The sequence below is a fragment of the Hypanus sabinus genome, chromosome 10 (assembly GCF_030144855.1).
Source record: "Hypanus sabinus isolate sHypSab1 chromosome 10, sHypSab1.hap1, whole genome shotgun sequence".
Classification (NCBI taxonomy): domain Eukaryota; kingdom Metazoa; phylum Chordata; class Chondrichthyes; order Myliobatiformes; family Dasyatidae; genus Hypanus; species Hypanus sabinus.
Genome location: NC_082715.1, coordinates 31,557,704 through 31,578,000, shown reverse-complemented (window position 1 = coordinate 31,578,000; position 20,297 = coordinate 31,557,704). Strand labels below are relative to the sequence as shown.

The following is a 20,297-nucleotide window of genomic DNA, read 5'->3' as shown; positions in this document are numbered from 1 at the left end:
TTAACATTAAAATCAATCACTGTCCATGAGGTGACCACCAACTACTCCAATAAACACATGGGATATGCCAGCATTTGTGCATTTTGAAAGTTTTGTGCGACATCCTTAAATGAATCAGCATTTTGCATATTTGTTATTTTTTGGCAGCATTGAGTTTATCACTGAAGGGAAGGCTGATTACTCCAAACATGCCTTGCATCAAGTTTTATTGCTTAATATCTTAGAAAGTTAAGTCCTCCATACAGCAAAAGAATAATTTTTTTTCAGATGTAACTTTTCATAAAAATTCTCCAGAGAAGTTTGTTAGAATAAGCTTCAGTGGGAATGGCCCCCTTGAACAATACATTTGTAATAAAATTAATGTAAAATGTCTTTTACATGTTAATTTATTATGTGATATATCATATATCATAATGTAAATCTTCTTTGGATAAATCTTAAAAATGCTTGAGTTGCGTAGGACTTAAGACAATTGACAATTTTAAAAACAAATTGAACTGGATGGGAAAAATAATCCTGAAGTATCATGGAATTGGGAATGGGACTGACTGGAGTGCTGATCAGAATGCAGCATAGACCAAATGGGATTTATCCAAGTCTTTATGACTTCCCATTATGTGCTGCACTACAAGTAACACAAGTAAAATTTCACTTACATTTTTAATAATAAGTGGATAACGTGTAATTCTCTGCATTGGCTTTAGTAAGAAACTGGAAAGAGGCATCCCTTTACATCGAGGGTCAGAAGCCAATTTCTGTGGACAAAAAATGTGAAGCCATCACTGAAAATAATTAGTGAAGCAAATATATTGCATTTGGCCAATAACATAACATAGATATAACAATTTTTGAACAATAAAATAAAATCTAAATCTTGCTGGCCTACTTTTACATTTGCTTATTATTGATTTGAATTTGAACTTGAAAAGGGAAATGCTTGTTAAAAAAATACTTATTGTTCCATCAAGATTTTTGTATACTGGGCAGAAGACATTGCTAAAAATTGGTTATAGAGGGAAATAGATCAGCCATGATGAAATGCTGGAGCAAACGATGGGCCAAATGGCCTACTTCTGCTCCAATAATTTATGGTCTAATCTGATAAATGAAACTCTAACCAAATACCTTAAAAATTACTATTCATCTGGAAACTAAGAGGGGAAACAGATATAATTGCAATTTAATTGAGGACCTTCATTTTATGACTACGACACCAAACAATTGCATCAAAAATACTGCAGGAACACACACAAGATGCTGGAGGAACTCAGCAGGTCAGTCAGCATCTATGGAAATGAATACACAGCTGATTTTTTTGGGCTGAGGTCCTTCATCAGAACTGGAAAGGAGGGGACATAAGCAGGGATGACGACAGAACAGCAGTGGCTGGAGTTTCTGGGAGCAATTCAGAAGGCATAGGATAAATGCCTCCCAAAGAAGTAGTAGCTTAAAGGCAGGGTGACACAACTGTGGCTGACAAAAGGAGTCAAATCTAACATAAAAGCAAAAGAGAGGGCCATATAATAGAGCAAGCATCAGTGTCAAGGTAGAGGATTGCAAAGCTTTTAAAGAACAGAAAGCAAATTGAAAAAAAGCCATAAGGAGGGAAAAGATGAAATATGAAGGTAAGCTAACCGACAATATCAAGAAAGATACCAAAAGTTTTTTCAGATATATAACGAGTAAAAAAGAGAAGCAAGAGTAGAAATCAGACAGCTGGAAAATGACGCTGGAGAGGTAGTAATGTGGGACAAGAAAATGGTGTACAAACTGAGTAAGCATTTTGCTTGTGTCTTCACTGTAGAAGACTAGCAGAATGCCAAAAGTTCAAGAATGTCAGGAGGCAGAAATGAGTGTAGTTACCATTACTAAGGGAAAGGTGCTTGGGAGGCTGAAAGGTCTGAAGGTAGCTAAGTCACCTGGACCAGAAAGACTACACCCTGGGGTTCTGAAAGAGGTGGTTGAAGAGATTGTGGAGGCAATAGTAATGATCCATCAAGACTCACAAGATATGTTTCTGGAGAACTGGAAAATTGCAAATGTCACTCCACTCTTCAAGAAGGGAGAGAGGCAAAAGAAAGAAATTACCGGCCAGTTAGCCTGAGCTCAATGGTAGGGGAGATGTTGGAGTTGATTGTTAAGGACGAGGTCTCAGTATACTTGGAGACACCTGATAAAGTAGGCCAAAATCAGCATGGTTTCCTTAAGGAAAAATCTTGCCTGACAAATTTGTTGGAATTCTTTGAAGAAATAACAAGCAGGATAGATAAAGGAGAATCAGTAGATGTTGTATACTTGGATTTTCAGAATACCTTTGATAAGATGCTGCTTACCAAGATAAAAGCTCCTGGTATTACAGGAACGATACTAGCATGGATAGAGGATGGGCTGACTGGCAGGAGGAAAAGAGTGGGAATAAAGGGAGCCTTTTCCAGTTTACTGCCAATGACTGGTGGTGTTCTGCAGGGGTTGGTGTTGGGACCAATTCATTCTATGTTTTATGTCAATGATTTGGTTGACAGTTGATACTTTGTTGCCAAGTTTGTGGACATACAAAGATTGTTGGAAGAGAAGGTAGTGTTGAGAAAGCAGCGGGGCTGCAGAAGGACTTAGATTAGGAGAATGGACAAATGTTGAATAGCCTAGAGTGGAGGTGGAGAAAATGTTTCCTACAGCAGGGGAGTTTAGGATCAGAGGGCACAGCCTCACAATAGAGGGATGTCCATTTAGGAGAGCAGGAGGAACTCTGATGGTGGAATTTGTTGCACACAGGCAGCTGTGGAGGCCAGGCAACTGGGCGCATTTAAGGCAGAGGTTGATAGGATTTTGATGAGTTATTGTTGTTTCATATGGCATGGCCTGGGAGGGGCAGATGTGAGTCTGTCTGTTCGGGAGCCAGGGTTGAATCAATCTTTGTCCACAGCCGTTCCAATGTAAGTGGACCTGAGTTGGCATTGCTTGATGGAGTTCTTGAAGCATGCAAGCTTCCACACAACGTGTTGATCCAAGTCGTGGAGAATTAGTCAGGCCATGAAAGGTTACAGGGAGAAGCAGGAGAATGGCATTGAGAGGAAAAAAAGGATTAGTCCTGATGAAATGTCAGAGCAGACTTGCCAAATTCTGCTGTCATGTTGTATCGTCTTATGACATGTGGAAGAAGCCAAAATAAGGTGGTGAGGGAGTACAAATTAGAAGGTGATAGGTGAAGCCAGGTGGGTGTGAGTGGAAGAAAGAAGCAGGTAAGTGACAGGTAGAAAAGGTAAAGGGCTGGAGAGGAAGGAATCTGATAACAGAGGAGAGTGTCCATGAGGAGGGGCACTGCGGGAGGTGACAGGCAGGGAGAAAGGAAAGCTGAGAGGACAGCCAGAGTGGGGGATGGAAGGAGGAGGAAGAGGAAGGGGGAAACATTTACTGAAAGCTAGAGAAACCGATGTTCATGCCATCAGGTTGGAGGTGAAAAAATTAGGTATTGCTCCTCCGGCTTGAGAGTGGTTTCATCATGGCAGTAGAGGAAGGCCATGGACTGAAATGTTGGAATTGGAATTAAAATTGTCAGCCACTGGGAAATCCTACTTTTTGTGGATGAAGCAAAGGTGCTCAATAAAGTGGTTCCCCAATCTTCATCAAACTCTCACCAATGTAGAAGAGACTGCATTGGGAGCACCAGATACAGTAGACAATCCCAACAGATTTGAAGGTGCATCAGATGTCCACCTTTCTGAGCAGGAAAGTAAGCCTATTACCTCTGGATTTCTATTCTCTCTTAGACTTGATCAAAATTTAATTTTATGTCTTATCATTGAATGATATGACAGAAGGAACAGACTTACAAAATCTATCGATAGTAATTATTCAGAAATGTTTTCAAGAAATAAATGAAATACACAGCTTTCTTACCTTTAGATAATCCTTAAAATCTGGTTCTTCGTCAGTTTTCTGCTGAAGTATAGATGCTCCATTCAGTTGGCAACTACAAAACCGAATGTAAGCCTGCATGTGCGACAGTTCTGTGGTCAGGATATCTCCAATCATCTGCACGGGCATTTTCTCCCCAACAATCTTCTTCCTCACACGTAGAGCCCTAAAAAAAAAGATAATTGCAAAAGATAAATCTAATGTGCTTGAGTGACAATATTTTGAGGAATTCAAGCCAGAAGCTGCTCAAATGCATAGCTGATTCAAAGGCCTGGTTTTCTGGGTTCTTTGCTTCAGACAAGACAAAGTTTAACTGGTTTACTTATTGCCTCGTCAGCTTCTATCTCAGAAATGCAGAAGTAGCTTGAATTTTTACTAATAACAGATCTATGCTGTACAAGTCTGAATTGAAAGAAATTCATGAAAAATGTGAAACAAATTGGGATATACACAATGATTAGATTACTGGATTTGTTATTTATATACCTAATTTGTGGACCACGAGATGTTCAAATCTTATTATTGTACCTGCGGAATTTAAATATATTCAACTAAGGAAAGGGATCAGGATTACTGGCACATGTATATAGCTAGGGTGTGTAAGACTTCTGGACAGTACTGCGTGCATGGAGCAGAGAGAAAGTTTGCAAATCTGGTGGGAGCTGAAGTATGCAGGTGTTTCCATCAAGTGAACATCGCAAGGCTGCAGGACCAGGCGGCGTCCCAGGGCAGGTACTTAGAGTGTGTACAGCGCAACTGGCAGGTGTGTTTACAGACATTTTCCCTCTCCCAGTGCAGAGTGCCCTCCTGCTACAAATTATCCACCGTTATCCTTGTTCCTAAAAAGACTAAGGTAACATGTCAGAACAATTGGTGTCCTGTCACATTCACCTCAATAATAAGCAAATGCTTTGAGAGGCTGGTCAACGGCTACATCTGCAGCTTGCTATCACCCACACTGGACCCCCTACAATTTGCTTATCGATTGACAGACGACGCAATAACCAGATGATGCTCTACACACCGTCCTTACACATCTGGAGAAGAGGGAAGCTTATGTGAGAATGCTGTTCTTGGACTACAGATCAGCATTCACCACCATAGTTCCCTCCAGGCTCGACAAGAAGCTCAGAGACCTCGGCCTTCACCCTGCCTTGTGCAGCTGGATCCTGGACTTTCTGTCAGATCGCCGGCTGGGGGTTAGAGTGGGCTCCCTCATCTCTGCCCCTCTGACCCTCAACATAGGTGCCCCTCAGGGCTGTGACCTAAGCCCCCTCTTTTACTCTCTGTATACCCATAACTGTGTCGCCACCCACAGCTCCAAACTGCTAATTAAATTTGCTGACGAGACCAAACTGAATGGCCTGATCTCAAATAATAATGAGACAGCCTACAGAGAAGAAGTCATCACCCTGACACAGTGTTGTCAAGAAAATAACCTTTCCCTCAATGTCGCAAAAACGGAGGAGCTGATTGTGGACTACAGGAGGAATGGAGACAGGCTAACATGTATTGAAATCAATGGCTCAAGTCAAGTCACTTTTATTGTCATTTTAATCATAACTGCTGGTACAGAACATAGTAAACATGAGACAACATTTTTCAGGACCATGGTGTTACATGATACAGTACAAAAACTAGACTGAACTACGTAAAAAGCAACACAGAGAAAAAAAAACTACTCTAGACTACAGACCTACACAGGACTGCATAAAGTGCACAAAACAGTGCAGGCATTACAATAAATAATAAACAGGACAATAGGGCAGTAAGGTGTCAGTCCAGGCTCTGGGTATTGAGGAGACTGATAGCCTGGGGGAAGAAACTGTTACATAGTCTGGTCGTGAGAGCCCGAATGCTTCAGTGCGTTTTCCCAGACGGCAGGAGGGAGAAGAGTTTGTATGAGGGGTGCATGGGGTCCTTTATAATGCTGTTTGCTTTGTGGATGCAGCGTGTAGTGTAAATGTCCATGATGGCGGGAAGAGAGACCCCAATGACCTTCTCAGCTGACCTCACTATTCCGGTTGAGAGGGTGAACAGCTCCTTGGCATAAACATCATTGAGGATCTCACATGGTCTGTACATACCAGCTGTGTGGTGAAGAAGGCACAACAGCACCTCTTTCGCCTCCAGACGGTTGAAGAAGTTTTGTATGGGCCCCCAAATTCAAAGAACTTTCTACAGGGGCACAATTTTAGAGCATCCTGACTGGCTGCCTTATTGCCTGGTATGCGATCTGTACTTCCCTCAATTGCAGGACTCTGCAGAGAGTGGTGTGGACAGACCAGCACATCTGTAGATGTGAACTTCCCATGATTCAGGACATTCACAAAGACAGGTGTGTAAAAAGGGCCGAAAGATCATTGGAGACCCAAGTCACCCCAAACACAAACTGTTCTAGCTGCTACCATCTGGGAAGTGTTACCACAGCATAAAAGCCTGGACCAACAGGCTCCGGGACAGCTTCTTCCACCAGGCCATCAGACTGATGAATTCATGCTGACAAAACTGTATTCCTATGTTATATTGACTATCCTGTTGTACATAATACTTATTATTGCACATTTAGACAGAGACACAACATAAAGATTTTTACTCCTCATGTATATGAAGGAATAAAGTCAATTCAATGCAATTTAAAGGATGCTGGGAATGGGGAGGGTGGAGTGCTGCAGGAGGGGTCTGGGAGTAGGTGTGCCTGGGTGGGGGTGGCATAGGTACAGTCACACTCAGCCCTGAGACACCAGGCAAGGTCATTTGATTCCAGACAATTGTTTTATTGATCGTTATAGAATGTTTCTCTCAATCTCTTCCCCTTTACCCCACCATGATTCCCCTCTCACTGCCCCCCACTTTTCCATTCTCAGCCCATAACAGAATCAGATTTATCATGGCTCATAAATGTCACGAAATTTGTTTTGTTTTTGCAACTGCAGTGCAGTGCAGTACATAAAATTCCTACAGTACTGGGCAAACCCTTAGGTATGTGCCTATGACTTTTGCACAGTATTATAGTACTGGTGGCCTTGAAACTTAGAATGCCACAATCATCCACATCTACTTCACTCCCTGTCAGAGTCTGGAATCTTTACTTGTTCTGACCTACGTGACTTGAGATCACATTAGCTCACCTCGTAAATGTCCTGGCGAGCCATTTGGTTCAAGGGCAAGGAGGAATGGACAATAAATGCTGGTCTTGTTATGAATTGACTAAAGGAATGATCCTATGCAACTCTGCAACAGAGCTGAATTCATGTTGAGGTTAAACTCCACAATCTTTGAATCTCTCTCAGCACATCCAGCCTTTTGAGATCACATCTATGTTCTGCTCTTGCCCAGTCTTCCCACATTATTGTACAATGTCCAATTCTAGTTGCAGCCTCTCAGAAAATGAGGCAGTCTATGCCTGCTTACAACATGACGTAGACAAAATTTATAAATGGCTGAGAAGTGGCAAAAAACAGTTAAGCTACATTAGTGCTCAGAGAGTTGAAGCACCTGCCCTTGATACTGAACCGGTCTCCATCATCACATAGCACACCAATGTCCCGGCAGTCACTAATGAATAGAAGCTCATCTAGGTCCAAGGTTCAACTTTATTCACCATATATTGGGCATTTGCCATGGTGATTGGCACGACATGCAACAAAAAAAACACTTAACCATTATAAAGAATAAAGGATTATATAAAAATAAAGACTGGGGTTAAAGGAAGAATATGGATAAAATGTGCACAAATACCAGTGTGTTTACAGCATTAACGGTAAGTGGCTTCAAGTTTTTACAGTGCAGTGTAGTGTCTGAGGTAACAGATGGAAAGACTGGGTGGGGTGGTTAACTAGAATGGTCGATCAGATTAATTGCTTAGGGAAGAAACTTTTAAGAAGGGGTGAGGTTTTTTTCTCACTAGCAACAGATTCCAGACCAACTATCTTTTGGGTGAAAATATTCTTCCTCAACTCCTTTCTGAATCCCCTCCTTCTATTAAGCATATGCCCACTAGTTCTATATGCAGAAGGCAGCCTGCAGCATACCACCAGGCTCAAGGACAGCTTCTACCCCACTGTTATAATGCTTCCCTCATATGATAAGATGGACTGTTGACTTCAGTATCTACTTTGTAATGAACTTGGACCTTAATGTTTACCTGCACTGCTCTTCCTCTGTAGCTGTTACACCTTATTCTGCATTCTGTTATTGTTTATCCTTGTACAACCCCAACTGCACTGAGTAATGAATTAATCTGTATGAATAGTATGGAAGACAAGCTTTTCATTATATCTTGATACACGTGATGATAATAAACCAATTTCAATTGCAACATGCCACTGCCCAGGGGAAAAGACTCTAGAGCATCTACACTATTGATGCCTCTCATCATGTTATAAACGTCTTTTAGGTTGTCCCTTAGCACCAACATTTCAGTGAGAAGAAACTTGAGCTATCAGAGTACTTTTAACTGATATTAAAAGTATCAGCCCTCCATTCCCAGCAACTTTCTGGTGAATCTTTTTGCACTCTTTCTACTGTTACCACATTCATCGTGAAGTGTAGTGACCAGAATTGTACAGAATACTTCAAAGATTAATAAAGTTGTACCCTTTCTGCTCTTGTGTTTTATGCCCCCCACTAATGAAAGCAAATATCTTTAATATCTTTTTTATCACCTAATCTACCTGTGCTGTTTACCCCAAGGGAATTTTGGATATGTGCACTAAGGTTCCCCCCCCCCACCCCCCCCCACCCCCCCGTTCCTTGATACTCTCTCACATGTTACAATTCATTAGTTATTGAGATACAATATGGAATAGGCCCTTCCAGCCCTTCGAGCTGACCCACCCAGCAACCCCTATATAACCCTGGCCTAAGCTGGGGATAATTTACAATGACCAATTAACCTACCAACTGGTGCATCTTTTGACTGTGGGAGGAAACCGGAGCACCTTGAAGAAACTGACGCAGTCACATGGAGAACACACAAACTCCTTACAGGCAGCGTTAGGAAATGAAGTGATAACAAACTTCATTTTATTTACAATCTCAGTGGTAGTTGCTGGCTATTGAGATTATAAATAGCAAAATGATGGCAACTACACTGTGAAGAATACCACCACTGGAAGGCAAGCTGTCCTAAAACACGCACACTTACTTCAAGAGTTTGGTGTTCGACATGATGAGTTCTTTCCAGTTCACGAAAATGGTTCGCAGCTCAGACTCTGTCAGAAGCTTGGATTCTGCCATTGGTTTCTCAAAAACCTGAAAAATAAAATACATAAGAAAATAAATAAGAAAATAACACGAGAAAATCTGCAGATGCTGGAAATCCAAGGCAAAACACGTAAAATGCTGGAGGAACTCAGTAGGTTAAGCAGCATCTACAGAAATGAATAAACAGTTGATGTTTCAGGCCAAGACTGATGAACGGTCTCAGCCTGAAACATTGACTGTTTATTCATTTCCATTGATGCTGCCTGACCTGCTGAGTTCCTCCAGCATTTTGTGTGTTATGTAAGAAAACAACACAATTCAAGTGTGCCTACAAAGGACTTCAACCTCCAATATTTTATTCCATCCTGCAATTCTTCATTGCTCTCTGTAGAAAATAAATTCCACTTCTGCCATCCTTTCTACTCCAAAAAAGTAATTTCAAGACATAATTAACTTGTGCATCTGCATAAAAAACATTTGTCCAGTGTGGTGCTCAGAAAATAATAATACAGGATACTAAAGTTTCAAATTCACTTCTCTGTTTAATTGCTCTAATTCAGGGGTTCCCAACCTGGGGCCAACAAAACCCTTACTTAATAGTTCTAAGTTTAAGGATCAAGGTACATTAATTATCAAGGTATATATACAGTATACAACTCTGAGAGTTGTCTTCTCCAGACAGTCACAAAACAAAGAAAACCATGGAAGCCTTTCAAAGAAGAACAACTACCCTTCCCAACCATGCATGAAAAACTAAATCACACAAACAGCAACAAGAACATCTAACCCCCCCCCCCCCCCACCCCATGCAAAGAACTGACAAATCACGCAAACGACAATAAGAAAGGACAGGTGGAAACACAGAATATAAAAACCTAAAACTGAAAGAGTCCAGTTTGAACTGCAGTTCAGTCCATGCCATAAAAAAGGTTGGGAACTCCTGGTCTAATGAATGATTTTTTATCATGAGAAATCTCTGTTTTTGACTTTCATCACCTATCAGTGAATGAGAATTAAAATTAACTGCAGATACAGTACATCTAAAATAAACCCAGAAAATACTGGAAACCACTCAGTAGGTTAGGCTGTCTGCAGAATAAGGAAGAACTGGTACTTTAGGTCCGAAACCTCCTGTCAGAACTGGGAAGAATAAAATAAATAAAATTATAGATTAAATTAAGATGATCTTATTTAATCTCTCAATCCCAAATCTGGGAAAGTGTCCCAAAGCTGAAATATTAACTGTTTCTCTTCCAGCAAATGCTGCTTCACCAGCCAACAGTGTATGCTTCCTGATGAGCTCTATTGAGAACTGGAGTGCTGATTTGCGAAATTTTCCATTCTTCTGTCCATAGGACCATAAGCAGAATTAGGCCACTTGGCCCATTGAGTCTGCTCCGCCACTATATCATGGTTGATTTATTATCTCTCTCAACCCCATTCTCCTGTCTTCTGCCTCTGGCGCCCTTACTAACCAAGGACCTATTAACCTCAACTTTAAATATATCCAATGACTTGGCCTCCGCAGCCAATGAATTTCACATAATCCAAAGGGATGCCCTTGTGTCCTGAGGCTGTGCCCTCTGGTCCTAGACTATAGAAAAGTGGGAACGTCTTTCCACTAAAAATGGTACCTAGAAAATATCTGATACGGTCCCACTGCACTGTGGTTGAATCACACTTCATTTCACATAGGAAAGCAGAACCAGAATAACTAAAGCAGAGATGGTCTAATACATTGAAGCATTACACACTCTCCTATATTTTATGAAAGCTGAGCAAAAGATATTCAAACCCGTTAGTTCTTACCTCCAAAACCAGTTGCAAATCATCCATGTACCTCTCTTCAGTCTGAATCAGTTCATGTATGTAACCTTGGCGTTTTCTTTCCATAGGTTGCATGGTATCAAGGCAATAGAGATCAGCGCACCCTGTAGGCCATTAGAGTTCATTACAGACTGAACTGCGTATACCATTTCAGTCTTCAACAGCATGCTACGTAGCTCTTCATATTTTGTCCTTTATATTTTTATTTTGAGGGTCAATGTTTAATCACAACTTAATTAACATTAAAACTATACTCGAAAGCTAGCATTTGGTTTTGGAAAATTTGTTTCCGAAAGCTGAAAAAGTGAGTATTAAATAAGCACACCAGAGAGGCTCCATGGTGGCATTTCCCCAGTTTATGATATGCCTAATATGAAATTAGAATTATTTTCATCTGGTAAATTATTTCTGGAACGATTAAATAATTTGATGAAAGCCAAAATAAAAGATTTTTATAAAAAAATCAGGTGTTGCAAAGTTGAATCTAATTTGTTCAGTTTAACCTGCAATTTTGACTCTAGTCACATAAAAGATGTGTTGTATGCCATTCCAGAGTATTGCAACAGTTCAAGAAGACATGCAGGAAAATCCAGCCCACACAATTAATTAATGCTAGACTTGCAGGTAGAAATCACACAGGATTTTTTTTTAGAATTTGGTTTTAATCTTTCCTGACCTAAAGAAGACATACTTCTCAATGGCTGTGCATGACAAAACAATATTTAATGATCGTATTCAGAACCAATAATTTATAAATAAAATGCATAAGATCTTTATAAGTTAGAAGCTGATGACTGTTCCTAAGACATTGAACTCTAATTTTGTCATTTCCATTCTGCAAAGAAACTAAATATTCGTAACATTGATAACTGGCTTCTTCCCTCGATTTCAAACACTTCTATTGACAGGTTGTGTGTTGTTATTCGCTGATAACATCCATGTTTAACTGTCTGCCACACTTCTTTTTTAACCAAAAAACTCCTTCCATCTTTCAAACAGTGTTCTGGGAAGAGCTGCAGTGCTGTACGTGTATTTCTACTGTGCATACTTCTCTATCCTTGAAAATATTAAGGGCAAAAGTTCCCCCCCCCCCACAAATGGACTATCATCAAAAAGGGGGCCAGTCTATAACTTGCAGCAGAACTCAACCTTGTTAATGGACATTAATGTTTAAGTTTAGATATCAGTGTTTATTTAAAACACAGAGCTGCTTAGCTTAGAATCCAGGCTCTGGACAACAGATTTCAATGTTCTGTTGGCTATAACAAGTGTAGTTGACAATTTTATCACTTCATTTGAAAAGAGGCAAGTGTGGCACCTATCAGCAGTCTCAAAATGAGAGATGGAATCTCCAGAAAAACCCAAACTTTGAAGTTTGGCAAGGTAATGAAATTCATATAATTACTACTAGGCTAAATATAATATAGTGCAATACAGAGTCCGGTTAAGCTGCGTGAACAGTATATGAAGTTAGAATAGTAGATGTGTTAAGAATTAATTAATATAAAATAAATGCAGAGCTTTGTATTAAAGATTTTTGAGTTACTTCATTTAGATGTGCCATAGGCAACGGCAATCATGCTAAATCACCACAGCAGACCATACTCAACTGGACAAAATAAGCTGCCATCACGGTAACCCACTTATAAACTAACACCTGATGTGGATAGTTGTAACACTGATAGTACTAAATTCCGTTATAATGCATTTCTATTTCCCCTTAATTGTAGCCATAGGAGATCAGTAGAAAAATTAGTCACCAAGGACAAAGCAACAGGAACACCATCATTTGCAGGATCTCTTCCAAATGGCTCATCATGCCAAGCTGGACATAAATCACTAGCCCTTTGTTATCATTGGATCTAAATCTTGGAACCTTTCCCAACAACACTGTGGAAATATCTTCACCAAAAAGACTACAATAATTCAAGGCAGCTCATCACCGTCTTCAAGGACAATTAGAGGTGTGCAACAAACTCTGGCCTTGACAGTGATATGAATATCCAGAAAATGAATTTAAAATGTTCTTTCTATGTATTGCACTGATTAGTATTAATTTTCTTCTGCCATTATTTTGGCTAAGTTATATTATAGTTCTGACTCTAATATTAAAACAAAACGCTGTAGAGTTATGATAAGCAGGTATGGAAGCAACCTCAATACCTCTAGTAGATTTGCTAAGAACAAGATGCCTGCCAGAATGTCGCATTTGATACCAGGAGACTAGTTCAAAATTAAGAAAACTTATCAGAAATGTATTGATTATAAAATCAAATGTGAAATTGCTGCAAATATCATTGGGTAAAATGAGCATCTAAAATCCTCAATTTTTCTGCATTGTTTAACAGTCCCATTACAAAGTTGACTCTAAGCACAATTAAGCTTCGTGTTTATATGATACTCATGACTGAATGGCTTTTCATTACTAAGCAATACACATGGAGCATTTTGGCCAACTGCTTTGTTAATGGGTTGCTTATATTCAAGGGGGATATTAGAGGAAGGTTTTTTACTCAGAGAGTGGTTGGTGTGTGGAATGCACTGCCTGAGTCAGTGGTGGAGGCAGATACACTAGTGAAGTTTAAGACAACAAGACAGGTATATGGAGGAATTTAAGGTGGGGGGTTAAACAGGAGGCAGGGTTTGAGGGTCAGCACAACATTGTGGGCCGAAGGGCCTGTAATGTGCTGTACTATTCTATGTTCTATATACTTAAACATAGCTAAATGACAATTTGCATTTTGATCTATGGGAATTAATACCCAACTTATAACAACCACTGCCCTGGAGATTGAATCATCAGAAATTTTAAATGATATAGCCTTTCGCTTTGATTGGTAAATGAAGTTTTTATATTCCAGATTAATCACACACAAGCTGAGTTAAAGGAATGAATTCACAGGAGTACATATGCAGGTCGGAGGATGAATACTTGGCAATGAGTCGCTTGCATCTTCTCAGCTTAAACTTCTTCACCATTCTTAAGTCCATCTAAGGATGGAAAACTCACCACTTGGTTGGACATCTGTAGCCATAACAACAGCCAGCAACCTCACCATTACTCAGGGGAAAGTAATTCACTTTATCAATGCCTCGCCTGCTTAATTCAGCAGTTTAAGTTCCCTATCATTAATGTATGGTGACCACAGCAAGAACAACCTGCAGGCAAGAACTCCCCAAGGTTACTTTTCTAACAGATCCACACCAGTGAGCTCTTCCACAAAAGGCTAATAGCGATGTGTTGGAAATATCTATAAATCCAAGATCCCAATGAACACATAATATGTCTACCTGCCTGAGACTTTTGCACAGTACTGTATCTTATGTCTTTCCAGTAACCAAATAACACTTAATACTACAAGCTCGTACAAAGCCAAGTATTCTTATTTCATTTTCTCAACCACTTTCCTATTTTAACCAATATACAGTACTGTGCAGAAGTCTTAGGTACCCTGGCTATATTATATATATACACCTAAGACTTTTGCACAGTACAGAATGTTCAGTGTCATTGGCCAGATTAATAGAATGTTAAATGAACGATTGATAGTACTCAACCCAAAAACAGGAACATGTAAGAATACCTGTTAACAACCATTTCAGCTGTTTGTGCTATGCTCAGTAAGAAATAACCGATACAATAATTAGTTCCAGCATAACATTTCAATTCTTTCTTTTACCTTCACATCATGGTTATTAATGACCACTTCTGAAAACAGAGTTATAGAACACTGAAATAGGACCTTTGGCCCATCCAGTCCACGCCAAACCGTTTTCCTGCCAAGTCCCATCAACCCACACCAAGATCACACCCCTCACATCCAAGTACTTATCCAAATTTCTCTTAAATGTTGAAATATCCATACTCACCATTTCCACTGGTAACTCTCACCACCATCTGGTGAAGAAGTTTCCCCTCAGATTCCCCTTAAGTATTTCACCTTTCATCCTTAACCTATGACCTCTAGTTCTAGTGTCATGCAACCTCAGTGGAAAAAGTCTGCTTGCACTTGCTCTATCAATACCCCTCATAATTACGGATACCTCTGTTAAATCTCTTAGAGTCCCTAAGGTAGTCCAAATGTTGAGTTCAACGCCGACTGGCATACCCTGTGATGCCCCTGCTGCATGGGCAACAGCTTGCTCTCCATATTGTACTGGCCTAGCTTGCGTACTGATAATATGGACAGCAAGGATGAAGCATACATGGTCAACCCCGACTAATGGAGGGCCTCAAACATATCATGCACGAAGTTCAAGTTTTATGTCAGATTTCTTTCCCCTACTCCCAATCAACACACAATTGTGCCAGGAACAATTAATATGGTCCAGAATTCACAGACTGTGATTAAAATATAGTTTTAACAACTATCTAATGAAAACCAATTGGAAAGCACGAGAGTTAGGCCTGACACTTTTGGGACATACAATATTTGAGAACAGATGGCTTAACTTTCTTCAAGTAGCCAGTCAGTGTTGCCCATTCATATTTAATTTCATGTAATTGAGACCTAAGAAACTGCAGACACTGGAAATCTAGGGCAGCACACAATGCAGCTGAAGGAACTCAGCAAGCCAGGCAGCATCTAAGGAGCGAAATGGAATAATTGATATTTCATCAGCACAGGAAAAGAGGGGAGACAGCTGGTATAAAATGTGAGGAGGCAGGGGTGGGAAGGGGCGAAGGCAGAAGTGATGGAACAAGACCTGGCAGGCAATAGGCGGGTCCAAGTGAGGGGGAAAGGGGTAACAGATAGGTGAGGGAGCAAAGTGGGAATGATACAAGAAGCTGTGAGTTGAAAATAACAAAGGACTGAAGAAGAAGGAATCTGATATGAGAGCAAAATGGACTATGAAATATAGGGGAGGTGGGGTGGGGAACCTGTGGGGAAAATGTATGGGTGATAGGCAGATGGAGACTGCGGTGGAGGGAGATAGGGCAATGTGGGCCAGTGGGATCAGCATCAGCATAAAACACTGAAACTAATGTCTATTCTAATGTGTGAGAAAGAAATATGGTAGGGATATTCTAAGATTAATTGAGGGTTCTTAATATCCACTAATGACTTCCAAAAGTGTAAAAGAAAACTTTTACGTTTGAGGTTACTTTCATAAAGCACACTGACTGGTCTTCTCCACCTCCTACCCATAATGCAATCAGCCAAAGAGACATCAAAATCAAAAACAGAGGATGGAAAAGCTGTTAACGTTTTGCATCTCAACCTTAATCAGAACTGGCAATGGCAAAAACTAGAGATGTAAGAAGTTTAAGATACCAAGAAAGTGGAAGATTCAAGTATGGAAAGTGGCAGAAACAATTGTTAGTACTCCAGACCAAGATCTTATAATAGTGGTATTTTCTTTCACCCCCCCCCCGCCCCCCCCACCCTGACCTGCTAGGTATTTTTAAATCTCACAATTTTACAATCGAATTCCCTTAAATTAAAATGAAAAATATTCCTCTCACTGTTGGCCTGAGAGGAAAGTTTTCCTGTGGCTTAATCTGTAAAGACACTGACCTATCTTTATGGGCGGATTATGCAGGAATCTTTATATAGTCAATGGATACAAAGGGATATAAAAGGAGGACCGGCTTTTTTTTTAACTTAAAGCCTACATCAAAATACATGAACTACTCAGATCTATCCTTGAGCACGTTATCTTCTATGTCCTTCTCCTTTGTTAACATGGAGGATAATCTTACCTACTTCAACTGGTACCATACATGCATTAACCTTTTGGTCCCTTGGGGGACTTCCTTTACCCCACGCAACCCTCTTGGTCTAGATATACTTACAGAATGTCTTGGGATTCTCATGCCCCCTCCTAATTTATTTAAAGTCCTCTCCTAGTCTTGACACTCATCAAGATTCACTCAGTCTCAGATGCCTAGAGGGCTGTTTACTGTTCAAACCGTCAATGATCTTTATCATTGAAGGTTCCCTAATCTTACCATTTTACCTTTTGCCCCAACCAGAATATGCTGGCCTGCTTATTTTAAAGATTTGCACATGCCAGATTAGAATCTTTTGCTGTAGATTAATTCAACAAAGACCAGAGAAAATGGAACACACAATATTCTTTGGCAATAAAATCAACAAAGACAGGGATAATTCACGATAATTCTGCTTGGGCATACAAAAATTTCAGTTTGCACAGCTTGTTAATTCAGATTGTCTGTACTCTGAAGGACTTTAGCTCTTTTAGTTTATTTGAGGTTTCTGAATTATTTTTCCTAAAGTTTAAAGTCTGTGAAAGATTATGTCAAAGTTCAAAATAAATTTATTATTAAAGTGCATATATGTCACCATATGCAAACCTGAGATTCATTTTCCTGAACCTGAGATTCATTTTCCTGTGGGCATACTCCAGCAAATTTGTAGAATAGCTACTATAACAGTGTGCTGAAGACAATAAATTGTGCAAATGTAAATGGAAATAAATAGCAATAATAAAGAGAGCAAGATAATGAGATAGAGTCCTTAAAGTTACTTCCCATTCCTGTTCTGACATGTCAATCCATGGCCTCCTCTTGTGCCAAGATGATCCTATGCTCAGGATAGAGGAGCAACACCTTATATTCTGTCTGGGTCCCCTTCAACTTGATGGCATAAATATCAACTTCCCAGCCATCTGGCTTCACCTATCACATTTCAGCTAGCCTTTTTCTCCTCCCACTACCTTTTTATTCTGGCATCCTTTCCCTTCTTTCTTCATCCTTCAGGCCCGAAATGTCGACTGTATACTTTTTCCCAAAGATGCTGCCTGATCTGCTGAGTTCCTCTGGCATTTTCTGAGTGTTGCCTTAAAGTGAGATCATTGGCTGCAGTAACATTTCAATGATTGGGCAAGTGAAGTTGAGTGATGTTAGCCCCTTTTGGTATGTGGTTGAGAGGTAGTAGCCTTTCTTGAACTTGGTGCGAGTCCTGATGTTCTTGTACCTTCTTCTTGATGGCAACAGCAAGAAGAGAGCATGATCTGGGTGGTGTGGATCTCTGATGATGGATGCTGTTTTCCTATGACAGTGTTTCATGTCTTTATCCGTGATGTACTGGGCTGAAACCACTACTTTTTGTAGGATTTTCCGTTCAAACGGATTGGTGTTTCCATACCAGAGTGTGATGCAGCCAATCAATATACTCTCCAGTATATAACTATAGACGTTAGTTAAAGCTTTTGATGTCATGCTGAATCTCCACAAACTCCTAAAGAAGCAGAGGCACTGCCATGCTTTTCTTTGCAATTGCACTTATGCACTGAGTCCAGGACAGATCCTATGAAATAGTAACATCAAGGAGTTTAAAGTTGCTAACACACACCGCATCTGATCCTCCAATCAGGACTGGCTCATGGACCTCCGGTTTCTCTCTCCTGTAGTCTATAATCAGCTCCTTAGTCTTGCTGACTTTGAATGAGAGGTTGTTGTTATGACACCACTCAGCCAAATTTTCAATCTCCTTACTGTATGCTGATTCATCACCACCTATGATCCTGCTCAAGACAGTGGTATCATCTGGAATGTGGCATTGGAGCTGTGCTTAGCCACATAGTCATAAGTGTAAAAGCAGGGGCTAAGCACACAGCCCTGTAGTACACCTGCATTGATGGAGATTGTGGAGGAGAAGTTCTTGCCAATCCCAACTCACTGAGGTCTACAAATAATGACATCCAGGATCCAACCACACAAAGAGGTATTGAGTCCAAGGTCTTGGAGCGTATTGATTAGCTTTGAGGGGATATTGGTATTGAGTGCTGAGCCGTTGTCAATGCAGAGCATCCTGATAATGCATCTTTGCTGTCCAGATGTTCCAGGGTTGAGTGAAGAGCCAAAGAGATGGCATCTGCTGCGGACCTGTTGTTCTGGTAGGCAAATTTGAGCAGATCCAAGGCGCCTCTCAGGCAGGAGCTAATGTGTTTCATAAACAACCTCTCAAAACACCTTCATCATTGTGGATGTAATTGCAACTAGGCGATAGTCACTGAGGCAAATCACTACACTCTTCTTGGGAACCAGTGTAATTGAAGCCTGCTTGAAGCAGGTGGGTACCACACACTGCTGAAGTGAGAGGTTAAAGATCTCAGTGAACACACCAGCCAGTTGGTCAGCACAGGTCTTTAGTATGTGGCCACAAACCTTATCTGATTTCTGTGGAATCAACCTGCTGAAGGCAGCCCACATGTCAGTTTCAGAGGCTGAGATCATAGGATCATCATGGGATGTAGGGGACTCACAATGGTTTTTCCATGTTCTGATGGTCAAAGCAAGCATAGAAGGCATTGAGATCATCTGGAAGCAAAGCCCTACCCTCTCCTATGTCACTTGCTTTATCTTTATAGGAGCCGACAGCATCAAACCCTGCCACGGCTGTCAAGCATCCCTCATTGATTCAAGTTTGGTCCAGAATTTCAACGTCCCACGCAAGATGGCTTTCTGGAGGTCACACCTGTACCTGCACCTCTTGTAGCTTTCTTGGTCTCCAGACTAAATGCCTCTGATCTGGCCCTCAGCAGACTTCAAATCTCATGGTCCATCCAGGGCTCATGATTGGGGAAGACTGAAAGATTTAGGGGGGTCATACTCATTTTAAAGCTGTTTTAATGAAATTCATTACTATCATGGTGCATTCATTCAGATCCTCTGATGAGTACTCAAACACAACCCAGCCCACTGATACAAAGCGATTCCAGAATCACTCCCCTGCCTCCCACGACCACCTTTCAGTTGTCTTAATCTCTGCAGCCTTGCTTTTTAGGCTCTGTCTGTACGCAGGTAGGAGCAGGAGGACAACCAAGTGATCCGATTTATCAAAAATATGGCCTGGGCAAGGAATGGCAGGCATTCTTATCAGTATAGCAATGGTGCAATATGTTGGGATCTCCGATGCTACAGGTTATATGTTGGTGATAATTGGGCAGGGCTTTCTTCAAACAAGCCTGGCTGAAGTCTCCAACTGTAATTTGAAATGCGTTGGGATGGGCTGTTTCTTGTTTGGAGATGGCATCATGCAGTGTCACAACTGGTTGATTATAGTCAGCCACATGCACTGCATATATGCACTATAGTCGGGACTACATGTAATTCATTCATGCATAATTGTTCTAATCTTTCTCTCTTCACATATTGTGTCATTATCATGCTTTCTTAACAAGTCACTAATGTGTGATACTTGGTTAAAAAATCCCAGTTTGTCCATATTAACTAGCTTTATGCTAGGAACGGTCAGTTCTTAGCAGTTAAGCATGAAAGCTAGCTCATAATATTTTCCAAAAGGAACCCATCATTAAAAAAGGATGCATCTCAAATGGATGGCCAACAAACCAAAATAATTTGAGATAACCAACAAATA

At 40.5% G+C, this 20,297-nt stretch overlaps 1 protein-coding gene across 4 annotated transcripts in view; it reads right to left on the bottom strand.

Annotated features, from left to right (window-relative positions):
* itsn2b (intersectin 2b) overlaps positions 1–20,297 on the bottom strand; it is a 201,547-nt gene that overhangs the window by 27,922 nt on the left and 153,328 nt on the right. For all 4 annotated transcript variants that reach the window (XM_059981601.1, XM_059981597.1, XM_059981600.1 and 1 more), the window contains 4 exons: positions 10,933–11,054; positions 9,065–9,171; positions 3,898–4,081; positions 657–755 (listed from right to left, as the gene is read on the bottom strand). In XM_059981601.1, the coding sequence (XP_059837584.1) occupies positions 657–755; positions 3,898–4,081; positions 9,065–9,171; positions 10,933–11,054 (512 nt within the window). The remainder of the gene's footprint in view (positions 1–656; positions 756–3,897; positions 4,082–9,064; positions 9,172–10,932; positions 11,055–20,297) is intronic.